We start from the raw sequence: 21,861 nt of genomic DNA, 5'->3' as shown, positions 1-21,861 counted from the left end.
TAAATATACAAATAAATAAATATATAATAATTATTATTAAACCTTTAAATTTCTCACCGTCTAATATCAATGTTCTATCAGTATTATTATCGGACATGTGATGTTTTACCGATGCTTATTTATAAATTAATGACAGATCATGACAGATCGGGTGTTTATTTATTAGTCATCGGGAAATCCGGAAGGTAATCAATTTGTTACTTATTATCAGCTGATCAAATTTGATATACGTTTAGAATCTATCGGCTTCTTATATAATAGAATCAATAGGCCTATCGGGATACTGATTATTTAATGATAAAAAAAATAAGAGCCGGTTAAGAACCGAAACCTGATTGGTCCCGATTCTTAACTGGCTCTTAATACACCGATTCTTCATCATTTGACCAGTGTAGGTTCACCACATCACTTCGTGAGCAGAGCTTAGAAATTTAGATCCACAAATCACGTAACTAATTGTTTTGTAGTCGAATAATTGTATTTTGATTATTCTCTGATTGTATCCCCTCACTTCGAGCAGTCTCCGACTGATGAACTTTCCTTTGACAACAAAAGTATAAATTTTCTGTTGTAGACATCATACTCATATATTTTATGTGCAATGTATTTCCTCTCCCTATCATCTATTACTATTTACAGCTATCATATTTTAGGCGGAGCCTACGAGGTAGATTCTTCTTGAAATGCGCAAGCAGTGTATGATTATTACGCTCTACATATGACGAAACTATTAGTATTCTTTTCTTCTGTATTCTATTTTTTGTCATTGAAATCTCAAGGAACCTCGAGCATCCACACGCTATACTGGTTATTTAGTGAAACTGGCTAAGGCAACTCCACACATTTTGATGTTTGTTATGTCACAAATTCTATACAAGATTTTCTAAGGAACGAAAAAAATTATTATATTCGTATAAGATTTCAGTGTAGACACAAATAAAAATGGTAACATTCAACTACAGCGCCATGTCGAATGGCTAATAGACGGTACATATACAAAAAATAGTGTGTCGATGCCCATGAAAAATCTATCTTGCAATTCAATATAACCCCACATAATCAAGTTGAAACATGTTTATCATAGAGATCCCTTATTTCACGAACTCTTGAGAAAGCGTGAACAACATGGGATGATGCGTATAACATAGAGTTAATGGGAAGGATGTGAGATAACATACATAACAGGTACGTAATCTCCCATTATTGTAACATAACATGCACACTTAACGTGTACATTGCATTATTACATTATGAAGGCAATCCCTACAGGCCAGCAAATATATTGTATCGCTAACAGCAAACCATTACACTGTCGCCAGTAAATATATACTCGGAGTAACAAAATATCGCTAACGACACCATTACATCATTACGTTGCGGATCAGTACCCTCTGGTCAACGAACATGCGATGTAATATAGCAAAAAATGTGCATTCAATGTTACATTGCAAAGCAATACACTCGCCATTTTTACAGTAGAACTGAGTCCCTAGAATTCCCTACCCTACGGGTACGAAGTAGAACATGGTTGCATAATAGTAGACTATGGGACCGAAACTTTTGGACTCCGGAAACAAGACTCAGAATTACAATACAGTATCTCTTGTAACCATTTAGCCTCAAACTCGTATAGATTCAGCTTATGTTTACAAGAGAGTCTCTACTAGGGCTCTGTGAAAAACAAGGAATAGATAGTTCATAGAACGGAATTAGTTGTGTACGCTATTACGGATTTGTTCTCATACAAAGTCAATACTTGCTGCAGTACACATCTTGTATCAGTTTACGTCATTTGCTTCTTTTTTCATCACTGTCGCTCATATTGACAGGTAATTAACTTTTCATACCTGATTAGCTATTTACAGAAAAAATTGTTAACAAAATCTTCACTTCCCATAAAACCAAATGTTTTATAATTCGAGAGGAAGTCCTACCCAGAGGGTAGTTTGGAAGGCTCATCGTCTACTAAGTTTGTATCTTTCGGTATGTGGCAAACTTCTCTTATTTATTTGTAGACTTTTCCGAATCGAAATTATTACGTTCATGTGAAGTGTATTCTTATTTTGTATGTCATCGTAGGCATGTGTTATACAAGTAATGAATTTACAGTAGATTGATCACGTATAGTTTGTTCCTATGAACAAATGTGCTAATCTAATCGTTCCTTCATTAGAAACAAAATACGTAACAAATATTGTGTTCCATACATTTGCATCTTCCGATTTTGTATTCTACAATAAACGTCTTGCGTTATTCAGACTAGCACAGAGTATAATAACAGATTTTAATGAGCAATTTGTAGACAGTTGATAACGGTTTTAATTGGCTAAAAGAAGAGCCAGCGGAATGAATATGGGAAATTCGGTTAACTGTGTAGAAAATCTCGAATCCTGATTCGCTCCAACTGCTATGAGGATACAAAGTGACCATATTATAAGCTTGTACAACACTCAGTAAAACACATAAACTTCGTTTACTAGGGGAGCCTACGGAGTAAACTTCTACGCAGTATTAAGCATTTTTGGATTCTATCATTTCTACACATCGAAGACGAGAACTACTTAATTGTTAACCATACTATGGGTTTTATTCTGAATTCTACTTCGTACCCTTTAGGTAAGTGGGGCTATGAAGTAGTACCGCAAAAAGATATTCCGTTGAGACATGTCCACATTCTCATAGACACAAAAACCCCTGCTTTTTTGTAATGGCAAACCCCCCTTTTTTGTTAGCGCAATACTCCTATTCTAGAACGATTCGAAATTTCGTTTTCTTAGGAGCGTAACCGTTGCTCACTTATATTCCTCTAAATGTGGTGCTTAGAAACAACAGTTTAATGAATTGGCAAGATAGGTATTGTATTAATATAGTAATCAAGGTTCCCTAAAATACAGAATGGGGATCATGATACGGATTATATAGTACACGTGTTCTTATATAACCTGTTTACTAGAACGAGGTATTTCCATGTCTTAATACTTCTCATTTTTGTAGTAGCAACACAGGAACAAACTGGCAACACAACACCACAAATGGTACTGTGCCAATCCCATGCCTATCTACTATGTAGGATCAAGAGAGTAAAATTCGTATTTGGTAATGCTCGAAACCCATTCTTGTAAACATTTCACTCTGCGATTGAATTCTTTGGTTAGAAAGTGCTGTGTTAGGAAGGGAGGAATATAGTATTCCATAGTAGAGGATCGTTTGTTTGTTCGGAACGTCCAGTGAATTGCTCTCCGGGTATTAGTTCGCAATGGGAAATTATTCTGTCTAAACTGCCTAAACGAATGAAGCCCAGTTTCTGATTGGCATCGCACATCATCCTCGTAACTCGAGTGCAGCAGCTTACTATTTTGTCATGTACTTTATGGTGTTTAGTCGTAACATTGCGCACGTTCGGTAGACCCTCATTTTTTACCACTAGTGTGTTTACGAGATCACTGCCTTGCTTTCGTTGGAGCGGCATGAAAACATTCGTCACCCAATAGTTGATAGTCATTGCGTACTCGATCAGAGCATAGTTTTTTACCTAGAGGGTACAGAGTAGATACGTTTTTGATAGGAAATGGCTTTGTAACAACGAAACTAAATGAGTTACCCCACTACTACAAGTATCCTGTCTTATATATTTCGTCGCACACTGTCTTACACTTCCTTCTTCAGTCACCGTATCGGCAATGAGGTCCAATAGTATCTGACGATGATGCATTGATTGTGTACTCCGATCAGGGGGACTATGGTGCAATAACGTCAGGACAGGGATAACAGTATCTGGTACACTCATATAGTATGTCATTTCACATGAAGAGGGGTCACGCAGTGTACAGTGGTGAGCATATTTTTTTGGAAAAAGAAAGAGGCAAATTACGTAAAAAACGTACAAATAACTACCTAGTATGGTCATTTTCACACATTCGTCATTCCAAATAATTTTGATCACCACCGTATCTCTGAAAAATTTTACGGTACAGGGGCATTTATTCGGAATACCCGTAAGGTGGACCTTATGATCATTTATGTATTTGTAGGATTCATGTTCTTCGTTAACTGTCGGGACTAATCCATTAATACCACTAATAGGGCATTCACTATGATCCAACAAAACAGTAGAAGTATTCTTAGTCGGAATGACAGAGGAGCCATAATTCTTATCAGTGACCTCAGTAGGTTCTCTCTGTTTCACGGGTAACTCTACGATAGGAGTAGCCAGTGGGACCCGAATTGGTTTTATCGCTTGATATGGTAACAGTATCGCACTGACTAAACTTTTGGTAAATGGAAAGCAGTTAACAAAGAGGTCGTTGCGATGAACATCAGTTCTTGTACCTACGTAGCGGCTATAGGAAGAGATTTTTTTGTGTAAGTGCAGTTTGAGATAGGTAGAGCCCAGAATACGAACACAATGTATAGGATCGAGATAGCAGGGATCAAAAAAGTAGGAGATATATCTAGGCAAGCGAAATCGTACATTGTCAGCAAAATTTTTCGCCTCGCTGTAGTTGGGGACGTAAAAGGAGGTAGGTTGTATATGGAAACTGTATGACCAGTAGCCGAGAGGATGCCACCCGCATTCGTCCATTACAACAAGGTCGCTAAGACTAGTAGGTACGCCAGTTCTGTCACCATAGTTAGCACGAAATTCTTCTAGCATTGCACGGACCACACTGCTGAGGATCTTAATTATTCTAGTCTTTGGTATCTTGGCATAAGAAGAGAAACTTAGTAGTATCTTCAGAAGTTGCTTCGAATGAGGGAAGACTGTCTCCAAAAAGGAGCGTAAATGTTCTGGAGTATTTTCATTATGTTTCCAAAATTCTTCCCTAGAATTAAAAACCTTATACCCACGTGCGACATTATCTTGTACTATGATTTTCGTAGATAGAGTGTCTTTATCCAAAGATACCTCAACATCATACAAGTCACGAAATAGATGTTTACCGTTATTCATCATGTATTTCAGATGTAGACAACTATTACCATAAATTTCGTTTTTTCAAATGGAAACATGAAACAGAGAAAACAGCTAAACGATAAAAAAACGGGTAGATAGGTAGAACCAGTAAGTTACCAAAAATGACCAGTATCCACGTTTTATCGGACACATCGCAATTGTGAGAGGTCACGGGGAACCACATTGTATACTATAGAAATATATGAAATCCTAGGCGAATGTCCACGGAAGTAAAAATTCCAGTATTTCTAGGCAGAGCCTATGAAGTAAATACTCTGTAATGAAATACAAAGTATTCGTTGCGTTTCGATAAATGACGAGAGGTAATTTCATAAGAAATGTAATCGTATTCCAATCTTGGTAGCGATTGTTGCATGTGTCCATATATTCTTGGTAACTATGTTAAAAGTGTCATACATGTTTTTGGTAACGTTTGTTACTGTTTTCAGAATTTTTGGCAACAATGCTCGTATGTTTCTTAGTAACGATTATTACTGTGCTCTGATAAACAGCGGATTCCTAATCGATAATTTATCACATAAGTGATTGCTCACGAGGATGTTATAATGTCATAATATCTGTTGCCGATCAGTAAAACCACCCAGAATCTTTACTAAGAATAACTTTATTAACACATGCGGTTACAATTACAAACTATTGTATAGCTTTCATGTAAATAAGCCATAACAAAGACAAAATTCTTCGCCTAGAGAGTTGCCTGGGATCGCAAGACTATAGTCCAAACGTGTCATCACTGCTGTTAAAACAGACGACATCTTAGCCAAATTGCTCGCATAATTTCATTAACTAGTGCTTCCGATAATGCGCCCTCAAGACAACACATGAATGTCATGTGACTTAAAGTAAATGCAGTTCGGTCAGTTCGCTCCCCTATAGTGAATTTCACTAAAATCCCAGCCCATGAATGTTAATATAGTAAGGGTCAACTCTAGTACTGCATGCACGTGATATTGAAACCTGAGGATCCTATGTCATGTGAGCTTGATGGAAATGATTAGGAGAAAATCTCATCCCGTCTGCTTCAGAGGTGGTAACGGTAACCAAATACATTTTCTACATAGCGCATAATAACAAGTGTATCCCCCATTCTCTTTCAATGAATCATACGCTGATATGAGTCTCGAATAAAAATGACAAGGCTTGGTCTCGGACGCAGCCAATTATTTTAAGTGGTGTAGTATTTCTCATGTGACATTCCATGGTTTACCTTTGACAATCTTGTATAAAAAAAACGAGTACGACAAAAATCTTAGCTCTTGTTTAGAACCACGTGATATCGCCAAGCACGATGCTGAGAGTAGGACAAGAATCGAGGAATTGGAGAAATATAGAGCAGACACTACCTCTGAGAACGCCAAATCAGGAACCTTATTAACCATAAATACCATCATAGAATCTGCACATAGTGACTATATTCCTAGGGCGCTCAACCACGCTTAGGAGGTTCTAGGAACCTAGGTTCATAGGGGTAAAGTTACTCTTATTTGAAAACATAACCATGTGAGCGGGTTTAATCAGAAAAAGCAGTGCGACTACCCTTAAATTTAAAGTTTCGCAAAGCCTATCATCAATGCGTAGTCAAACAATAAAGTAGTTACACCGCATTAGTACATTGATGAGACTTGTCAGTTCCACTATTTCTAAGGACTGAACTTCATGTTAGAACGAAAAACACAAGGAACTATTTTTATCCATTCGCAATTAACATGTGGCTTCGTTACTCGCAAATGAGACCAGATATGATTTTCGTAGCCGGCAACAGAAAATTTTTTAAAGAGTTTCTACTTCGTACTAACCGTCTTGCCCTGGATTCCATCCTTTATAATTTCCTCGTTCCTCGAAAAATCACTTCTTTGAAGGTCCTAACATACTAAAGATTTTTTTGTACACATTTGTTTATTATTCATCTACGTAATTGAATGACCGTCTTGCCCTAGATTCGTGAAGCGAATCCCTTCGGGATTCCATCTAGAACTGGAATGACCTGAAGGGAAAAAATGGACACGTTCATTGGTTAACAATTTTTTACTATGCACAAACATTATCAATTACATGACCGTCTTGCCGCTCAACCACGCTAGTTAAATAAGGAGGTTCTAGAAACCTTGGTTCATAGGTATGCAGAAAAATCTCTATGATTTTTCGAGGAACGAGGAAAATTAGTCTTTAGACCTTCCTTCGGAAGTGGAGGAGGAGGTTCTAGGGACCTACGTTCATAGGGCAAGACGGTCAGTTCATAGGGGTAGTAGTTCCAATACTTTTTTCATGAAACAGGTAAAAATGGGATAACAGAGGAAACAGAAGAGTAAACATTAAACGAAAGACGAACGAGAACACAAAAATGTATCTTACATAGCGATAACGTAATGGATAATATTAACAATAACAACTACAGTATACTGCACTAATACCGCTATGTGGTACAAGTGTTCACTCATGTAGTACAATCTATTCAAAAATACTCAGCTAAGAGACTGTGACCCGTGGGTCACGAATGCCTTACTTCGTTACTTCGTTACATGTTTTACAACTTAGCATGAACTGCTAAGCATGTTTATTATTTCGGCTGAAAAAATTATAATACGTCACAAGTCACGTGACACTCTGGGCAATGTGTAGAGTGTCACGTTATTTGTATTACATAATACTACTGCGGTATACTTTGTTCACTTCAAGCTCGTATTTAACCTGGTTGATAGTTTTTACAGCCAAAATACTATGATATACATGGACTTTATGGTCATAAAACCTGCCCGACAAAAGTAACTTGTAGCACAAAATTTATTTCACCAGAATGTTCCGTGGATCTCATGTAAAACGCACGGAATGCAGAAGATTGCTAAACATAAAAATTACGCCACAGGACACTTAAATTCTGTAGCTAGTGATCAAAGAAGTATGGTTCACAAGACAATAAAGAGGTTCTACTTCGAAATTTTCATCCCAATTTCACCTGTTTAATGGCAATTCTAATATTATTTAATTATTCACACTGTTTAGTAAAAAAGAGAGCATCCGTGTGATTATTTTTTAGTTGTGCCCGTACAAATCCAAGGCAGATTCTACTTCGTAGACATAGCCTAGGAATTTCGTTATCTTGCAGCGACAGGGATAAGTCCACATAACAGGACAAAGTGTGTATTTCTTCGTTTTCTATACCTCAAGAGCATAGCAAGGCAAATGTATAGAAATGGGCTTATCCAGTTCCACTTATTCAGAAAATGCCAACACTGTGTAGAAGTTTACTTCGTAGGTTCTGCTGAGTAAAAGAAGTTGTCAAGTGTCTGAATTGAGAACATTTGAGGTACGAAGCACAAACTCCAAAACGGTCAACTCACCCCCTAAACTAGTTGGTGTTCTTCAGAAGAGCGAAGTCCACGCTCATGGTATTGCGAAGAATGTGTTTCTAATTTGGGATTCAGAAATTTATACACATAGTCGACATGAATATAAAGTAAACAGCATAATCGTACAAAAACCAGGTATACGAGGGATTGGGATAATGTTTGACATATGACTTAAAAAACCAGTGGTCTCGTCTTCTCTTACATAGCTCCTTTCTGTAAAATCCCTATGCACAGAACAATCATTCAGAACACATGTGACCATATTCGTTACCATGACTTGTAAGTAAGTTTCATACATAGAGACAACATTCTAACGAATCGTTGCCTAGGACTACAAAAACAATAAAGCCAGTGCTTCCGATTCGAATGTTCAGAGCGCTGGCGACAGTGATAGACGACAGGAACATAGCTCAATTTAATCATTACTCACCTGCGAAGGAGCCTTCATTTTTTGTTAGGCACGCATTCGATCCCATTTGGTCATTAATTATACCTCCATGCATTACATTGTCTTTTGCCATTTTTGAACTGGGATACGAGAAATGCTAAAAAGATTATTTATAGTTAAAGAAGAAGGGTTGCCACTAAATCTCTTCTCTGCATATATTCCTGGTATTTTCTCCACAGTCGTTGTCCGTTAATAACAAAATAATTATCATTCGCTTATTATTCTTAACGACAACAAAAAAGACACAACAAAGCAATATATTTTTTGAGTATGGCAATACATAATGAGGTTTCTTAAAACGTACAGCATTCGTGAATATGTTAATAGAAAAAATAACGCATCTCTACTTTACATAGGCACAAGGTAGCCTACCATATAGGATGTGAGGAGTTTACATGGATGTGCGACAAATATACCCAAACAGAGTCCATTCATTAGTTCCTAAAGTATCCCTTTTGTGCTAGTTCCCCAAATTCTCCAAAGGTTGTACAGGGATAATAATTATTCGATATTAGCATTCTCGTGCCATCGTTGTCGACAATTTTGGCTGTGCTAATCCCTGAAACAGTTGTACTAGTAACGCAGTCCCCAGGAAACACTAATCTGATTTCTGTAACAAATCGCATTCGCACGCACAGGTGTGAATCGAATTCTGATGGCATGGTAGTATTAACAAACCTATTCATGTTTTCGTTTATACGAGACGCACCATAGTCATTTACTGGAAATTCTTCTGTAGAGTATCGAAGTACCACATTGTTCGTGGCTACTTTTTTGAAGTCCCCAGGGGAAAAACACGGAATTCCATCCTCTGTCACCATTAAAAGTCGACCATGCAGTAAGACGATTTTGTTTCTGCGGCGTATGTTCCTTTCGTCATCTTTATACACATATATTTCCTTATCCTGGATTTTCCTATCTATAAAGTTTTCAATAAACGTGGTTTCACTGTCATCTATGTTCATTATCAGCCAGTGACCACTCGAAGAGTACACGCCCTATATTACAGAATATATAGTTTCTGCTTTATCGCAACACCGGAGTACCGTACAGTTTATTCACAACAGTGTTAAGTGCTACCAGGTTTCAGCGAGCCACTCATCTTTAGTTCTTTGCCCATAAAAAATTAGCCTTGAGATACAATAGTTGTGTTTGCATGGAGTAGGGAAACACAATACCGGAAGATGTTCAAGCACATTGCGGTATAATGTCCACCGGTATTTGTTCTTAAATAAATTATAGAAGAGCACATGGTATGGGCTTGATTGCCATGCTATAATGAATAAGTAAACTCATTATTCGTTTCGGTAATAGGCAAACTGGATAATAGAAGGATTTTATACGGATTCCTTTCAGGAATGTAAAAACATTTAGGAGAAACGCATTGGCCATTAATGTTCTCGATATGATTTCCATATGACAGATAATGATATAAGTGTTGTGCTGATTATTGTCACAAAGGGTCTACAAGGGATTACAGAAGTTTTTGTTCACGTCGCAATCTTGTATTCAGAAGGAATCTCGAAGTATTTCCGATTTTCTTGTTTAATGATTTCTTCCTTAAGATGAAGTTCGTCAACTACATGTGGAAGATTGCCCATGCGAAAAATTACTTATGTAACACTATTACGTAGAAAGATGCTCAAATAACGAGACTGGTGACCTGTGGACTAGGTCATCTACTTGTCTTATTCCATAGTTCTACTGTGTCTCATGCAACACAAAATTAGTTCATACATCATGACATCCCTGTAGCACAATCTGTTGCCAATGATGAGACCGTAACCAGTATGTCACCTTTAGTACAACTTCAAAAACAGTTTCCTAAGGAACGATCAAAGTTACGTATTTTCGAAACAGTTTCCTTAGGAAACGAGCATACTTTTCCAGTAAAACTAAATAATGTGCTTATTCCACTATGTGAGACATTAAAGAGTTAAAACAGTGTCGCAAGTGAAAATCTTCGTAGCACGATGATTTGAAATTGGCATAATGACTGGTATGGTCCATAACAATGGACATGGGCAACTACGAATCCTTAAGAGAAAAATGGTAACCATGTGTTAAAATACTCTGTATATTGTGGCTATTGGCTTTAGCTATTTCACTATATCATGAGTTCTGCGCTCATCCTTAAAACCCCACTACGGGCATGGATTTCTTTAACACAGATATTCTTCAGCATTCTCCTTCATAGTGTTGTAGTAGTATAACCTTAAAAAATAGACACCCAGACTAGCATATTTATACATACAGTAGTGTGTATCATTTTTGTGTGTATTATTTTTTGGAAGAGGAAAAAATATGTTAAAACAAATTGTCGTTTCTCGTATTTATTACTCCAATGAACAGGACGAAAGTCAGACAAAGCTCAAATTTTTATATTGGTTGCTTTATTGCTACTGCACTACACATACTTCTGAATAATTGCTCTGATCATACTCAGGATTTTGCCCATTAGATTGTGTACCAGTGCAAATGCTTTTTCTCCTGTAAACGGTTTTTATAGAATTTCGTCTTTCTTCGAGCACATGCGGATTAGTATGACTATACAATTGACTGACGATCACATTAATATCGTCGTACATCTGGAGAATATTTTGATCACAACGCTTGAGGTATTCTACTACCAAATTTTCATTAGTAGCATCTATAGACTTTACGGCATGTATGTCATTTACGATGGCTTTGAAATTAGTTGACACTTTTTCTAAAATGGTAATATTATAATTAGTATGCAATTGCGTATTTTGTTCCCATGATAACAACAGATCCTGTATAAAATAACAGTTAAACTGCATATCAGCTAGTACAGAATTTAACTGAGAAGGGCTACTTGTCTCAACAAGATTAACGTCGATTTTCAGTACCCCCCTATTTTCTTCAATTCATGAATATCTCTAATCAGAGAATACAGTATTTTCGGTGCACCTTTTTCAATATTCTGTGTGAATACTATGGGCCAGTTTGTATCACACTCGTAACAATAACAACGATATTCCAGTGGAGTGTCCATGATGTTTTTAATATAAAAATATATTCAATTTTACGAATAGTAGTAGATATCTAGTTTCAAGCATAAAAACACTGGCTGCAATGACTCTCCATTAATGTAGAAGCTCAGTTCAGGAAGATGAGCAGTTACAGAGTAATAAAATAAACTGTTAAGGGAAATTCGCACTGGTGTGTAGATAATTTGTAATCCCATAAACAAGCGAAACTGGACAACTGCACTCTTCGCTTTACTTTGCTTTAGTTAAACCAGAGTTCCTCCGAACTGGTGATCTTCACTTCGTAGGAAAATCCCGGGTAACTATCCTCGCTTCACTCAGAAATCCATACATGTTTTCCTTGAATATATTTGCACGCAATACTCTTCTTATTTTCACACGCCAATACCCTGAAGGTGCGGAGTATTACTGTTAATAGATAATAACACAATGCATACGGAAAGCTCCACTTCCCATAAAACCAAATGTTTTATAATTCGAGAGGAAGTCCTACCCAGAGGGTAGTTTGGAAGTCTCATAGACTAAATTACTGTCAGTGCGAAGTTAGCTCCGCACATGAAGCGAATTGAGAACATTAGTATGAGGAAAACAGTCAACTCGTTCCCCTATACTAGTTAGTGTTCTTCAGAGGACCGAACTCATCTCTTAGGTATTCGAATTTTTACACATAGTCAACCGATTCCCTCTTAACCATTATTAAGTTCAAAATATCATGTGCTTCACACAAAACTAGTCCTTATTGCGATTAAGCCTTAATTTTTGAAATACGTAAAAAATTTACTAGTCACGTGAGGAGAATGTGCCTCTGGTTCCCAAATAAATCACGTGATACTGCGTCAGGCCGAATAACAAGAATTCCTTGACCAGGTATCAAATTTGTTCAAGCCATATGGGCGTTATCCGGGTTCATTAATTATGGAGGTCATATATTATTATATTCATGTACTTTGTCCACAAAGTGAAGTACCCTCATTTTTCTGGATGGAATTATTGCGTCTGTGGGTATTAGAATGCCGGAATTATCAATATAGGCTCTGTATTTCACGAAATCAAACTATACATGTAGTCGTGCATTCTCTTAGTCTGTTCGGGGAAATACAAGTCGACTATGGGCGGCAATACCAGCTTTTGTTGACTAACTTCAATGAAGGTGGAAAATAAAAAAGCTTGGGCATTCGACCGGAAATGTATAGGAAAATCTCTACTTAGTTTTGAAGTACAATTTCATGGCCAATTCCCTAGGAACTAGTGTGGGTGTCTTCATAACATGTGAGATATTGAACATAAGAAAATACATGCATGCTATTCTTTTGTGCAGAAGAGGCCGCAGATTGAATGCCTTCCCACAAAAACAAGCAAAAGTTTGTCCCAGACAAGGACCAAGAGATTTTTATTAGCAGTTTTGCGAAAGAAGAGCTAGTGTTAGTGGCAGGACCTGGGGCAGGGAAAACTACGGGCCTATGTGCGTTCATTGCCAGTATTATGAAGCCGGCTAGGATACTCGTCCTTATGTACAACAAAAAGGCTCGAGACGATTTTGAGAAAAGACTTAAAGCATTCAGGGTTCCCGCCCGCAGTAAGAAAAACATCATTGCGAAATGGATCAAAGGTTGCTACGTGGTGACCTTTCACGAATACGGTTACTGGTCTCGACTGCAACCCCTCGGTGAAAGACTAGATGAAAATAACAAGCGGAGCTATCAACTTTCTGAAGAACGAGCGGCCTGCATTCCACGACTCGAGAGTGAAATATGGGACTGGGTCATCGTGGACGAGGCCCAGGACGTTACAACAGAGCTGTCCCCGTTTATAGACCAATTGCGTCCTCCTTCTTCTTCACACTTAGTGATAGCAGGGGATCCACGCCAGGAGCTCTACACTGGCGCATACTGGTTCTCTAATTTTCTTAAGTCGGTGGATCCATCCAATGTCGTGTACCTCTCGTATAACCATAGATCCGCTCCACGTATTGTTGCCTTTCTTAATGCGTTCAGTGCCCTTCACTTTCCGACTCTCCATCGCCAACAGACTGCCACACGCACTGACATGACCGGCACTGTAACAATTGCGTCGCCTAATGTTTACAACTCTCTTTCACTAGAGGGCAAGATTATCGGAACAAAGATAAAAACGTACAGCCCCCATGAGATATTTGTCATTGGCCCCGTGTCTGTAAAGCACTATGGCTGCCATGAGTTGGTCCTCAACATTCGTGAACGGTCCTACCGCCATGACTCCCGTAATCAAATCATTGTGTACAATGAAGACATGGGCAATAACGTTAATGACGAGCATTCGTTGGTGGTAGGGACTGCGTGTAAGCTCAAGGGTCGAGAAAGAAAAAGTGTGGTGGTGATGAAACCCAACGCTAAGTACCAGAAACTCCTCTCTCGTGTGTCTCTCATCAAAAGACTGTATGTTGCCCTCTCTAGGGCACAAAACGACTTACTGGTTGTTTTTGAGAAGGATTTCCAGTACTTTCCGTTTTTTGATGCTATCCCCAAAAGTCTCCTGCAAACTGATTTGGTAACTAAGAAAGCATTTTTCCCTCCTCCCCTCCCTGCTGTATACCCTGACTACCGGAGCTCCAAAATGATACTGAAAGTGAGGGACAACTTAGCCACAGCGATAGAATGGTGGAAACCAGTCGTTTCTGATGATAAAAACGCTATTCCATGTTTGTCTATTATCATAAAAAATGACCCAGACTTCGTTGAACTCTTCGTGAAAGCGTTCATTGCAACACATTGTGGTATCGAATGGGACACTATTACTATGAAAAGCGCAGAAAAAAACAGAAGGAAAGAACTGCTTGAACCATCTGAGCGGCTGCAACATTATACTCTTTCGTATGACACACTTAGACCGTATGTCGAGAAAATTCTTACTAGTCTGTCTATCGAAAAATTACAGTGGTACCGCAAAGAAGTACACATTGACATCTTTCCCCATAAAGGGGGGGCACACATCGGAAAACTGATTGGTGCTGTAGATTTCGCCTCCTGCGATGAGAACGATGACATCGTGGGGATTGTTGAAATGAACCATACTACACCACGTCCGTCCCATTATATCGAAGCCGCTATTTATGCTTCTATGACAGGGTGTTCGAGAGCCTATTTGTTGAATACGAAAGAGCACCCAAAAAAGAATGGCATGGCTCCTTGCGATGTCGGCCATTTCCGTGAAGTTTTACCGCTCCCACTCGATGAGGTAAAAGATGTTACTCGTGCACTGTTTGCATTGAGCCTTTCTGTTATGGCATCGCAATATAACCCATGCCTGTCGGAACATTACCCCCCAAATAAACACTATATCGCTGTTGATGTATCATTTGACGAGACTGCCGCATTGGCCTTTGTCCCGGGCACAGACTCTATACTCGGTCTATACCACAGAGAAAATACGGATGACGCAGAATCTTTTGCTGAGTTCTATCAGTGGGTAAAAACTAATGCCGCCGTGTTCACTTTTCTGTATTGGTCGAAGGCTTCTTTTCTCTTAGTTGAGAAAATTTCGGCATTCTTGTCTGTGCTGGGTACCAAAGTAGATACTATTGATGTGCGTTCATACTATATTGAGTGGACAAAAAGAACACCTATTCCACAGTCAACTCTTTCCATCGAAGGTTTATTTACCGAAGAAGGACCGTCTCATGAGCTAGTGGAGCTGGACGATGCTATTTCTGCCGTATTGGGAAAAAATACACCATATGGCCAAAACTGTGCGTACGAATATGCTGTGATGATTGCTAGCGTTTTTAATGGAGTTAGTAACATCAACGGCATTGTCTGAAGTACCTACAGTTTATGCTATTGTATGGTTAACGTAATCCTAATCCTCTATTATTCAAAGGAACTACGGTGAGTATTTATGTCTATCGGATACACTTGTTTTTTGTAGCAATACTGTATGTTGTGTTCGAAGCCCTTAACTACCGTCTACTTCGGCTTCACTTGGTAGAACTACGACTAATTTATTGTATTTATTCGCATATCTTTTGTTTCTAAGCACTCTCGGATACAACATGCAAATATTTCTAATTGTACATGTAGAATGCCACTCAGCTCGTTACTGAGAACACCATATTATTTCTTAGCGACGAGAGATATTTCACAAACAGTACATTACGTTATCAGTTATAAGCAAATGGTCGCAAATTAGTCCATGGACCTTCCGAACTACCCTCTGGGTAGGACTTCCTCTCGAATTATAAACCATTTGGTTTTATGGGAAGTGGAACCCGCATGTACACTTTAGCTCCCGTATAATACTTTTTATTTTAACAATTACTGACGTATTCAGTCATATGAAACTCTGAACGGGTAATGTGATAACAGGTACGTGTCCACAATTTTCCTGGTCGAAGGTTTTGCATTTTGTCTCATGCTACTATTTCTTACATGCTATTCTATAACAGTGAATTATTTGTTTACTATTAATAGCACTCTTAGCTATTTCGTCAAGTTGACTACAGTTCTACTTTGTGTGTCCATTAGAAGCACAATATGTGTGCCTTAATACGAACAGGAGCGACTACTTAGCTTTATCTTACATGTCTCATTGTGACTGCGTTTTAGTTAACATATCTTAAACTCTACTATTAAATAATGTGTACTCTTTGAGGCTCTCCTACTGACACAAAACATTCTCTTCGAAACAAGAAATAAGAATTTGCGAATACCAATACTACTACTTAAATATACTATTTTACACGTTGTTTTTGTGCAGAGCCCGGTTCCACTGAGTTACATGAAAATTTTACTCACCGTTAGTGGCAGTCTAAACTAAGACTAGCCCTCTGGGTCCACCTTTACTCATAAAGGAGTGAAGACTTGGAGTGTCACGAGCAGATTACTATGTTATGTTCTTCTGGCCTTTTAGTAAGAGGAATTACCCACGTTCCTAAGAGAATGGCTCTTATTGTTCATTTTCCCTCTCTGTTGTTTAAGATTTTTTATGTCTCCAACTGTTACCATTATGGTGTTATTCTGTTATGCGTTAGACTCTACATACTACAAAGTTTTTTTCGGCGATGTACCCACAATGCAACCATGATTCTTCTGTGGGCAAGTGTTCTCCTACTGATCCCTTTCTCATAGGGTGTCTTATCGTTTTTATTTAAACAAATACATTATTATATAATCTTTGGGAAATTAGAAATACGAGCTATGTCGTGTAATGCAGATAATAGAATTATCCCATTTGAAAAAATGCAACAATACGTATATTTTTCTGAAAATCAAATAATGGAGAATTACCCTGTATATGATATGGCTGACGATAACTATGATGCTGAAGATGACTATGATCTTTCTTCATATCACGAAGAAAAAAGTTCGAATCCCTATGCTCGCTATATTGCTCAACGCCTTGCTTTGGAAGCTTACATTAATGGGTTTAATAACTTCCTTGCCCAGACATATGGTTTCTCCCTTGGCCCTGAAGATTACCTCACCATACCTGAAGGAATGTTTGCCATAGAAGACATCGGACCTCATGTCCGTGAATGTCAATATAAGGCTGAGCAAAAATTTCGTGCAAAAAAATTCTCTGAACGAGAACCTTATTCACAGTATACACAAGACTGCGATTACACAAATAATTCTTATACTATTGTGCCTCATTCTTTCCCAGAGAATATGACATCGTCTCTTGTCGCTTCTTTTGACGAAAATGAGGACCTTGACTATCTCAGTGAAGCTGAGAATAACAATGACGAGAAGGAGAGACCTCTGAACGAAACTTTGTTTTCTGACAGCGATGAGACTGACTATCCTGTATACTGTAATTATTTATCTGATGACCATATTTGTTCGTTAGATTTCGTAGAATCCGAGGGTGGATCATTGATACCATCAGACCAAAACTGCTGTGATTTCCTTCAGAATGATCACGAGGTACCAGTGGAACCTACGGCCTCTTCTGATTCGAATGGAAACGTTGTTGCGGAAGAAATAATCGAACTTCACGGTACAATTCCTCATTTGTGTGATGATTCCCCATGTTTGTTATTTAATCCCATCTACGAGTCATTCCGTATGAGTAATGCGATTGTGGCCACTATTCTTCAACGTATGATTTTTCCACCAGAACATAAAAATATACAGGAGACTTCGAATAATTTCGTCCTAAGTTGGTTATGCTGTGATAAACTAAGATATGCGACTTCTGTTTGTTTTCCTGAGAATTACAACTTGTCATGCTATTCGAGAGGAACAGTTTCTAAAGGGTACAGAGGTACCAAGGTGATGAGTAAGAAGTCACCTTATGGTATTATTCTGCTTCCACAGCAATTATCTACAGCCAATTCCAAAAAAAGGCATTCTCCTAAAGTGTTACTGGGCCGAAACATCAAGCTACTTGCCGATTGGTTCACATTGTGTCATAGGAGAATTCAACTACACCGAATAACACTAAAGGAAATGGACCGTATATATAATCACCAAAAAAATCCGGTAAGACAGTTTGATACTCCTATGTCTCCTTTCGTTAACTCACGAAAGTCTATATTCCCACTATCAAGTCCCTTAGTGGTGGACGTAAGAGCATGATCTTTGAACAGTGGGCTCGCCTAGCCAAGGGCTCTCCGACTGATATAAGTGAAGGATCTGCATGAACAGGTTGGCGAGATTTTGTCTATACCAACACGTAGAACATAAGTACGGGAGAGAAGATTAAATGAAAAAAACGGGAGGACTACGCCATTCCACGAACAGGGGGGTTTTTGTGTCACCGAGAATAGTTGTTATCCGATGCATTGGTTAGCATATTTTATTACGTGTCCGACGAATAGTGCACATACATAAAAAACGAATACAAAGAATTGGAGAAGTTATATTTTTGGCAAACTGAGGACATATCATCACTAACGCAGTTCATATTACGTGTTAACGGTCCTCATTGTTTTTGATTAAAGTAGTTGCGTAACCGCACTCTTAATCTTGTGATACTACACTGTCTTACATAGTACATGGTTTGTACCAGTTATTAACACTTGCTCATGTCCGATAGTAAAATGCTATCAATATGTGTCCCCACTTTCCCCGAAATTAGGAAGAACACGTGATATCGATACCATCGTGTGACCGTGGCGCAGTATTGTTTCATGTGACACTCTGAACATATGTGTGGAGTGTCACGTGACTGTAGCGCAGTATTTATTCTTGTGAAGACTCTGGATAAATGAGGGCCCATCTCATGTGCCCATTGAGACACTTTGACTTATAGTCACCTTGACATTTTACACGTTACAACGATATCTGAGGTCAACGGATTTTCTCTTAATAGTAATAGTTTGTTGTTTTCGATCAGTAAGACCAGACAAATTTCTGTTACTTGTCGTTACTTGCTGTTACACTCATTATAGCTAAAAAAATGGTAACTGTCACAGCGATATGTTTATATCAATCTAATCGAAATCGCATTTGTTCTATTAACCAGCGATATAACGCAACGAGTTGCTTTTACAGTGAACAAGCGGTAAACATTTGTTGGCTAGAATTTCTGCACTTTAGCCCCCTTCACATTAGGAACACATTACTTCGTAATACCACGGCATGTCGTAAATACAGTTACGTAAAAATTATGTTTTCTAAATGAATCATACTGAATTTATGAAAGCATTATTATCCCATTTTATTGGGAACAGTAGACAACAGTAATATCCGCCCAGTACTACTGTAGGATATAGCATAATCAACAGTGAATAATGGTGTCAGCTGTAGTATGAACAACTTGTACCTTTTCTCGTTTATTATACTGTATCTGTTGAGAATTTAACTAAGGGTACAACGATTATTAGCAAATGAGTTTCTTGACTACATTTTTCCACCCTCTATCAAAAACGTGCATGAAGTATTTCTTTCATTAGCATGTAACTCGTATTTATTAAAAAATATAAGAAATAAATAGTAACTGCATTAACGTTACAAGTATTGCCACCAAAGGATATTTATGAGATCAGTTGTATTAAGTGGTACTTGATAATGCGGTAAAAAATTGAATACCGGGGCTGCATACAAGATACCATACTATCCTAAAACAACGAATATGAATAGTGTTATTATTACTTAATAGTACATCATTCCGAATTTTTCTATACGAGAAATTATTCCATGGTTATGAATGACCTTGCTTGCTGAGATAGAAACTTACAAAATAATATTTTTTGTTTCTCTGTGCAACCAAATTGGTATGATTTTATCGTCACAAGATTAAGTTAAATAAGTCGAGTCAGAGACTATATAGCGCTATAGTGGGTATTATTATTTGGTACACAACTGTTCTTCAGAGATAAACTAAACGAATATTATGTGTTTTCTATGGAATTAACGATGGAGCTTCGCTCAGTTTCACTGAGTTAATGTTAGTAATACAAATACATCCTAGAATTTTGTACTACGTATTTTAGTGTGAAACTCACTTCCACGAGTAAACTATTTCAGTCGGAAACAAAATAATCACATGAAATAAATCTCGTTTGCCGTGTAAATAGCTGCCAAGTAACTTACTAGAATAATGTGCCACGCCTGTGACTTTTTTCATTTATCTTGTACATTCCTTCTTTGTTTAGTGAACACGTTTCTAACGAACTCCTGTTTAAATATATATGTATAGTAAATGAAGTAGAAATCAACCAGGATCATTCGTTTAATGTGGATAAACTAAATAGGTTACACTCTGTTAGTTTTAGGAGAAATTACTTGTTAGTTTTTCGTAAAACGTCAATGCCCACCAACGAGCACAACAACATACGTAAAATTTTTTTGCAAGTTAACTGGTTTCTATAGACTAAGTAAATAGTGACGTGGAATTATCATTATATTGACAGTTTTGTAACAATTCCTAAACACATGAGGCCATGAGGTTCGTTTCTGAACAAAGGAACCAAATACATGAGTATGGTTGTATTCTCAAAATTATAAGTCAAAAAACAATATATAAGGACAGAATCTTATAAAAGGTTAAGAGACACTCATTCCGTTAACTACTAGACAAGTTTACTACATTGACAAGTTTTGTACTTCGAATCTTAAATACGCTTATTGTAAACCATGTGTTTTTACTAGGCAGAGCTACGAAGTAAACTTCTGCGCAGTGTTGGGAATTTCGGATTCCATTTTCTATCTATCAAAGACTAAGAAACACTAATGAAAAGGTAGTATTCTGTAGGGTTTCACTCCCATGTTACTACATTAAACGACATATGAAATGTCATGGGAAACTAGTTATTTCCTGACCGATGACATAACATATGTGTTTGGTCATGTAACGCTCTGAGCCCAGGAACCTAGGTTCCTAGAACCTCCTCTGTTAAAAGCGTGGTTGAGCAACAAGACGGTCAGAGTAGAGTATCATATGACTGATAGCATAACGTGTCATATGAATGACGACGTGAGGGCAAGTATTAGCGAAAAATGCCCTATTAACACCATTTCGTGTCTTAGTAAATCATACTATTCCGAATAAAAAAACTGTACTGTACTACAAAATGCCAGTATTTCCATAAAATTTGTGAGAGTTTCTTTTGGTCACTTGTAGCTTCATCAAGCTCTACTGAAACAATGAATTCAAAAATAAACATATTTGACTGTTTTTACGTAATTGCTTGTTCTCCTCTTTCCAAGAAATAACGTTCACTACTATATATCAACACAAAGTGATTCATCTTTAACAATTCAGGGAGACAGAGCGAGCTACATTCGGGAATTTCGAGTCAATATATATTCTGGTATCAGTTTCATAATACGTTACGTGAAATATTGGTAACTACTATGATCACAATATTAAAAATTACAATATGATGTTCTCGGCAGTGTAAACATGTAACACGAAAAGTTCCACAGTGTATAATTATTAATGCAAACTGATTATTGATCATCATTTTATGTAGCACAGAATTAGTTCTAATTAATACTAGTCAGGATGAAAACTTGTTCACGTAAATCCTCGGAGATATGGGAAACACTTATTAGTGTATGGTACAAAATTTGATGATCATACTGTTTTGCAAGGGGTCGACAAAGTAATAATTGAGTGCTTATCATATGAAGATCATAATATCTTCTGGATATTAGT

The 21,861-nt window shown here is 37.7% G+C and overlaps 5 protein-coding genes across 5 annotated transcripts; 2 read left to right on the top strand and 3 right to left on the bottom strand.

Annotated features, from left to right (window-relative positions):
• Positions 1–3,532: 3,532 nt before the first annotated feature.
• On the bottom strand, positions 3,533–4,951 carry OCT59_012849 (uncharacterized protein; the record flags this gene model as incomplete). The annotated part of the gene is made up of 1 exon (XM_025329367.2): positions 3,533–4,951. One exon carries the CDS (start codon positions 4,949–4,951, stop codon positions 3,533–3,535), a length of 1,419 nt encoding a protein of 472 aa, XP_025171535.2.
• Positions 4,952–9,204: 4,253 nt separating this feature from the next.
• OCT59_012848 (uncharacterized protein) lies at positions 9,205–9,735 on the bottom strand (the record flags this gene model as incomplete). Its single annotated transcript, XM_066140406.1, has 1 exon — positions 9,205–9,735. The coding sequence occupies one exon, from the start codon at positions 9,733–9,735 to the stop codon at positions 9,205–9,207; it is 531 nt and encodes a 176-aa protein (XP_066001291.1).
• A 1,434-nt stretch (positions 9,736–11,169) lies between these two features.
• Positions 11,170–11,571, bottom strand: OCT59_012847 (uncharacterized protein; the record flags this gene model as incomplete). The annotated part of the gene is made up of 1 exon (XM_066140405.1): positions 11,170–11,571. One exon carries the CDS (start codon positions 11,569–11,571, stop codon positions 11,170–11,172), a length of 402 nt encoding a protein of 133 aa, XP_066001290.1.
• Positions 11,572–13,116: 1,545 nt separating this feature from the next.
• On the top strand, positions 13,117–15,576 carry OCT59_012846 (uncharacterized protein; the record flags this gene model as incomplete). The annotated part of the gene is made up of 1 exon (XM_025327392.1): positions 13,117–15,576. The coding sequence occupies one exon, from the start codon at positions 13,117–13,119 to the stop codon at positions 15,574–15,576; it is 2,460 nt and encodes an 819-aa protein (XP_025171536.1).
• Positions 15,577–16,994: 1,418 nt separating this feature from the next.
• On the top strand, positions 16,995–18,335 carry OCT59_012845 (uncharacterized protein; the record flags this gene model as incomplete). The annotated part of the gene is made up of 1 exon (XM_025327393.2): positions 16,995–18,335. The coding sequence occupies one exon, from the start codon at positions 16,995–16,997 to the stop codon at positions 18,333–18,335; it is 1,341 nt and encodes a 446-aa protein (XP_025171537.2).
• Positions 18,336–21,861: the final 3,526 nt, after the last annotated feature.

This window comes from Rhizophagus irregularis, chromosome 20 (assembly GCF_026210795.1).
Source record: "Rhizophagus irregularis chromosome 20, complete sequence".
Taxonomy (NCBI): Eukaryota; Fungi; Glomeromycota; class Glomeromycetes; order Glomerales; family Glomeraceae; genus Rhizophagus; species Rhizophagus irregularis.
The sequence above is the reverse complement of the archived record's forward strand: the minus strand, read 5'-3'. Positions and strand labels throughout refer to the sequence as shown.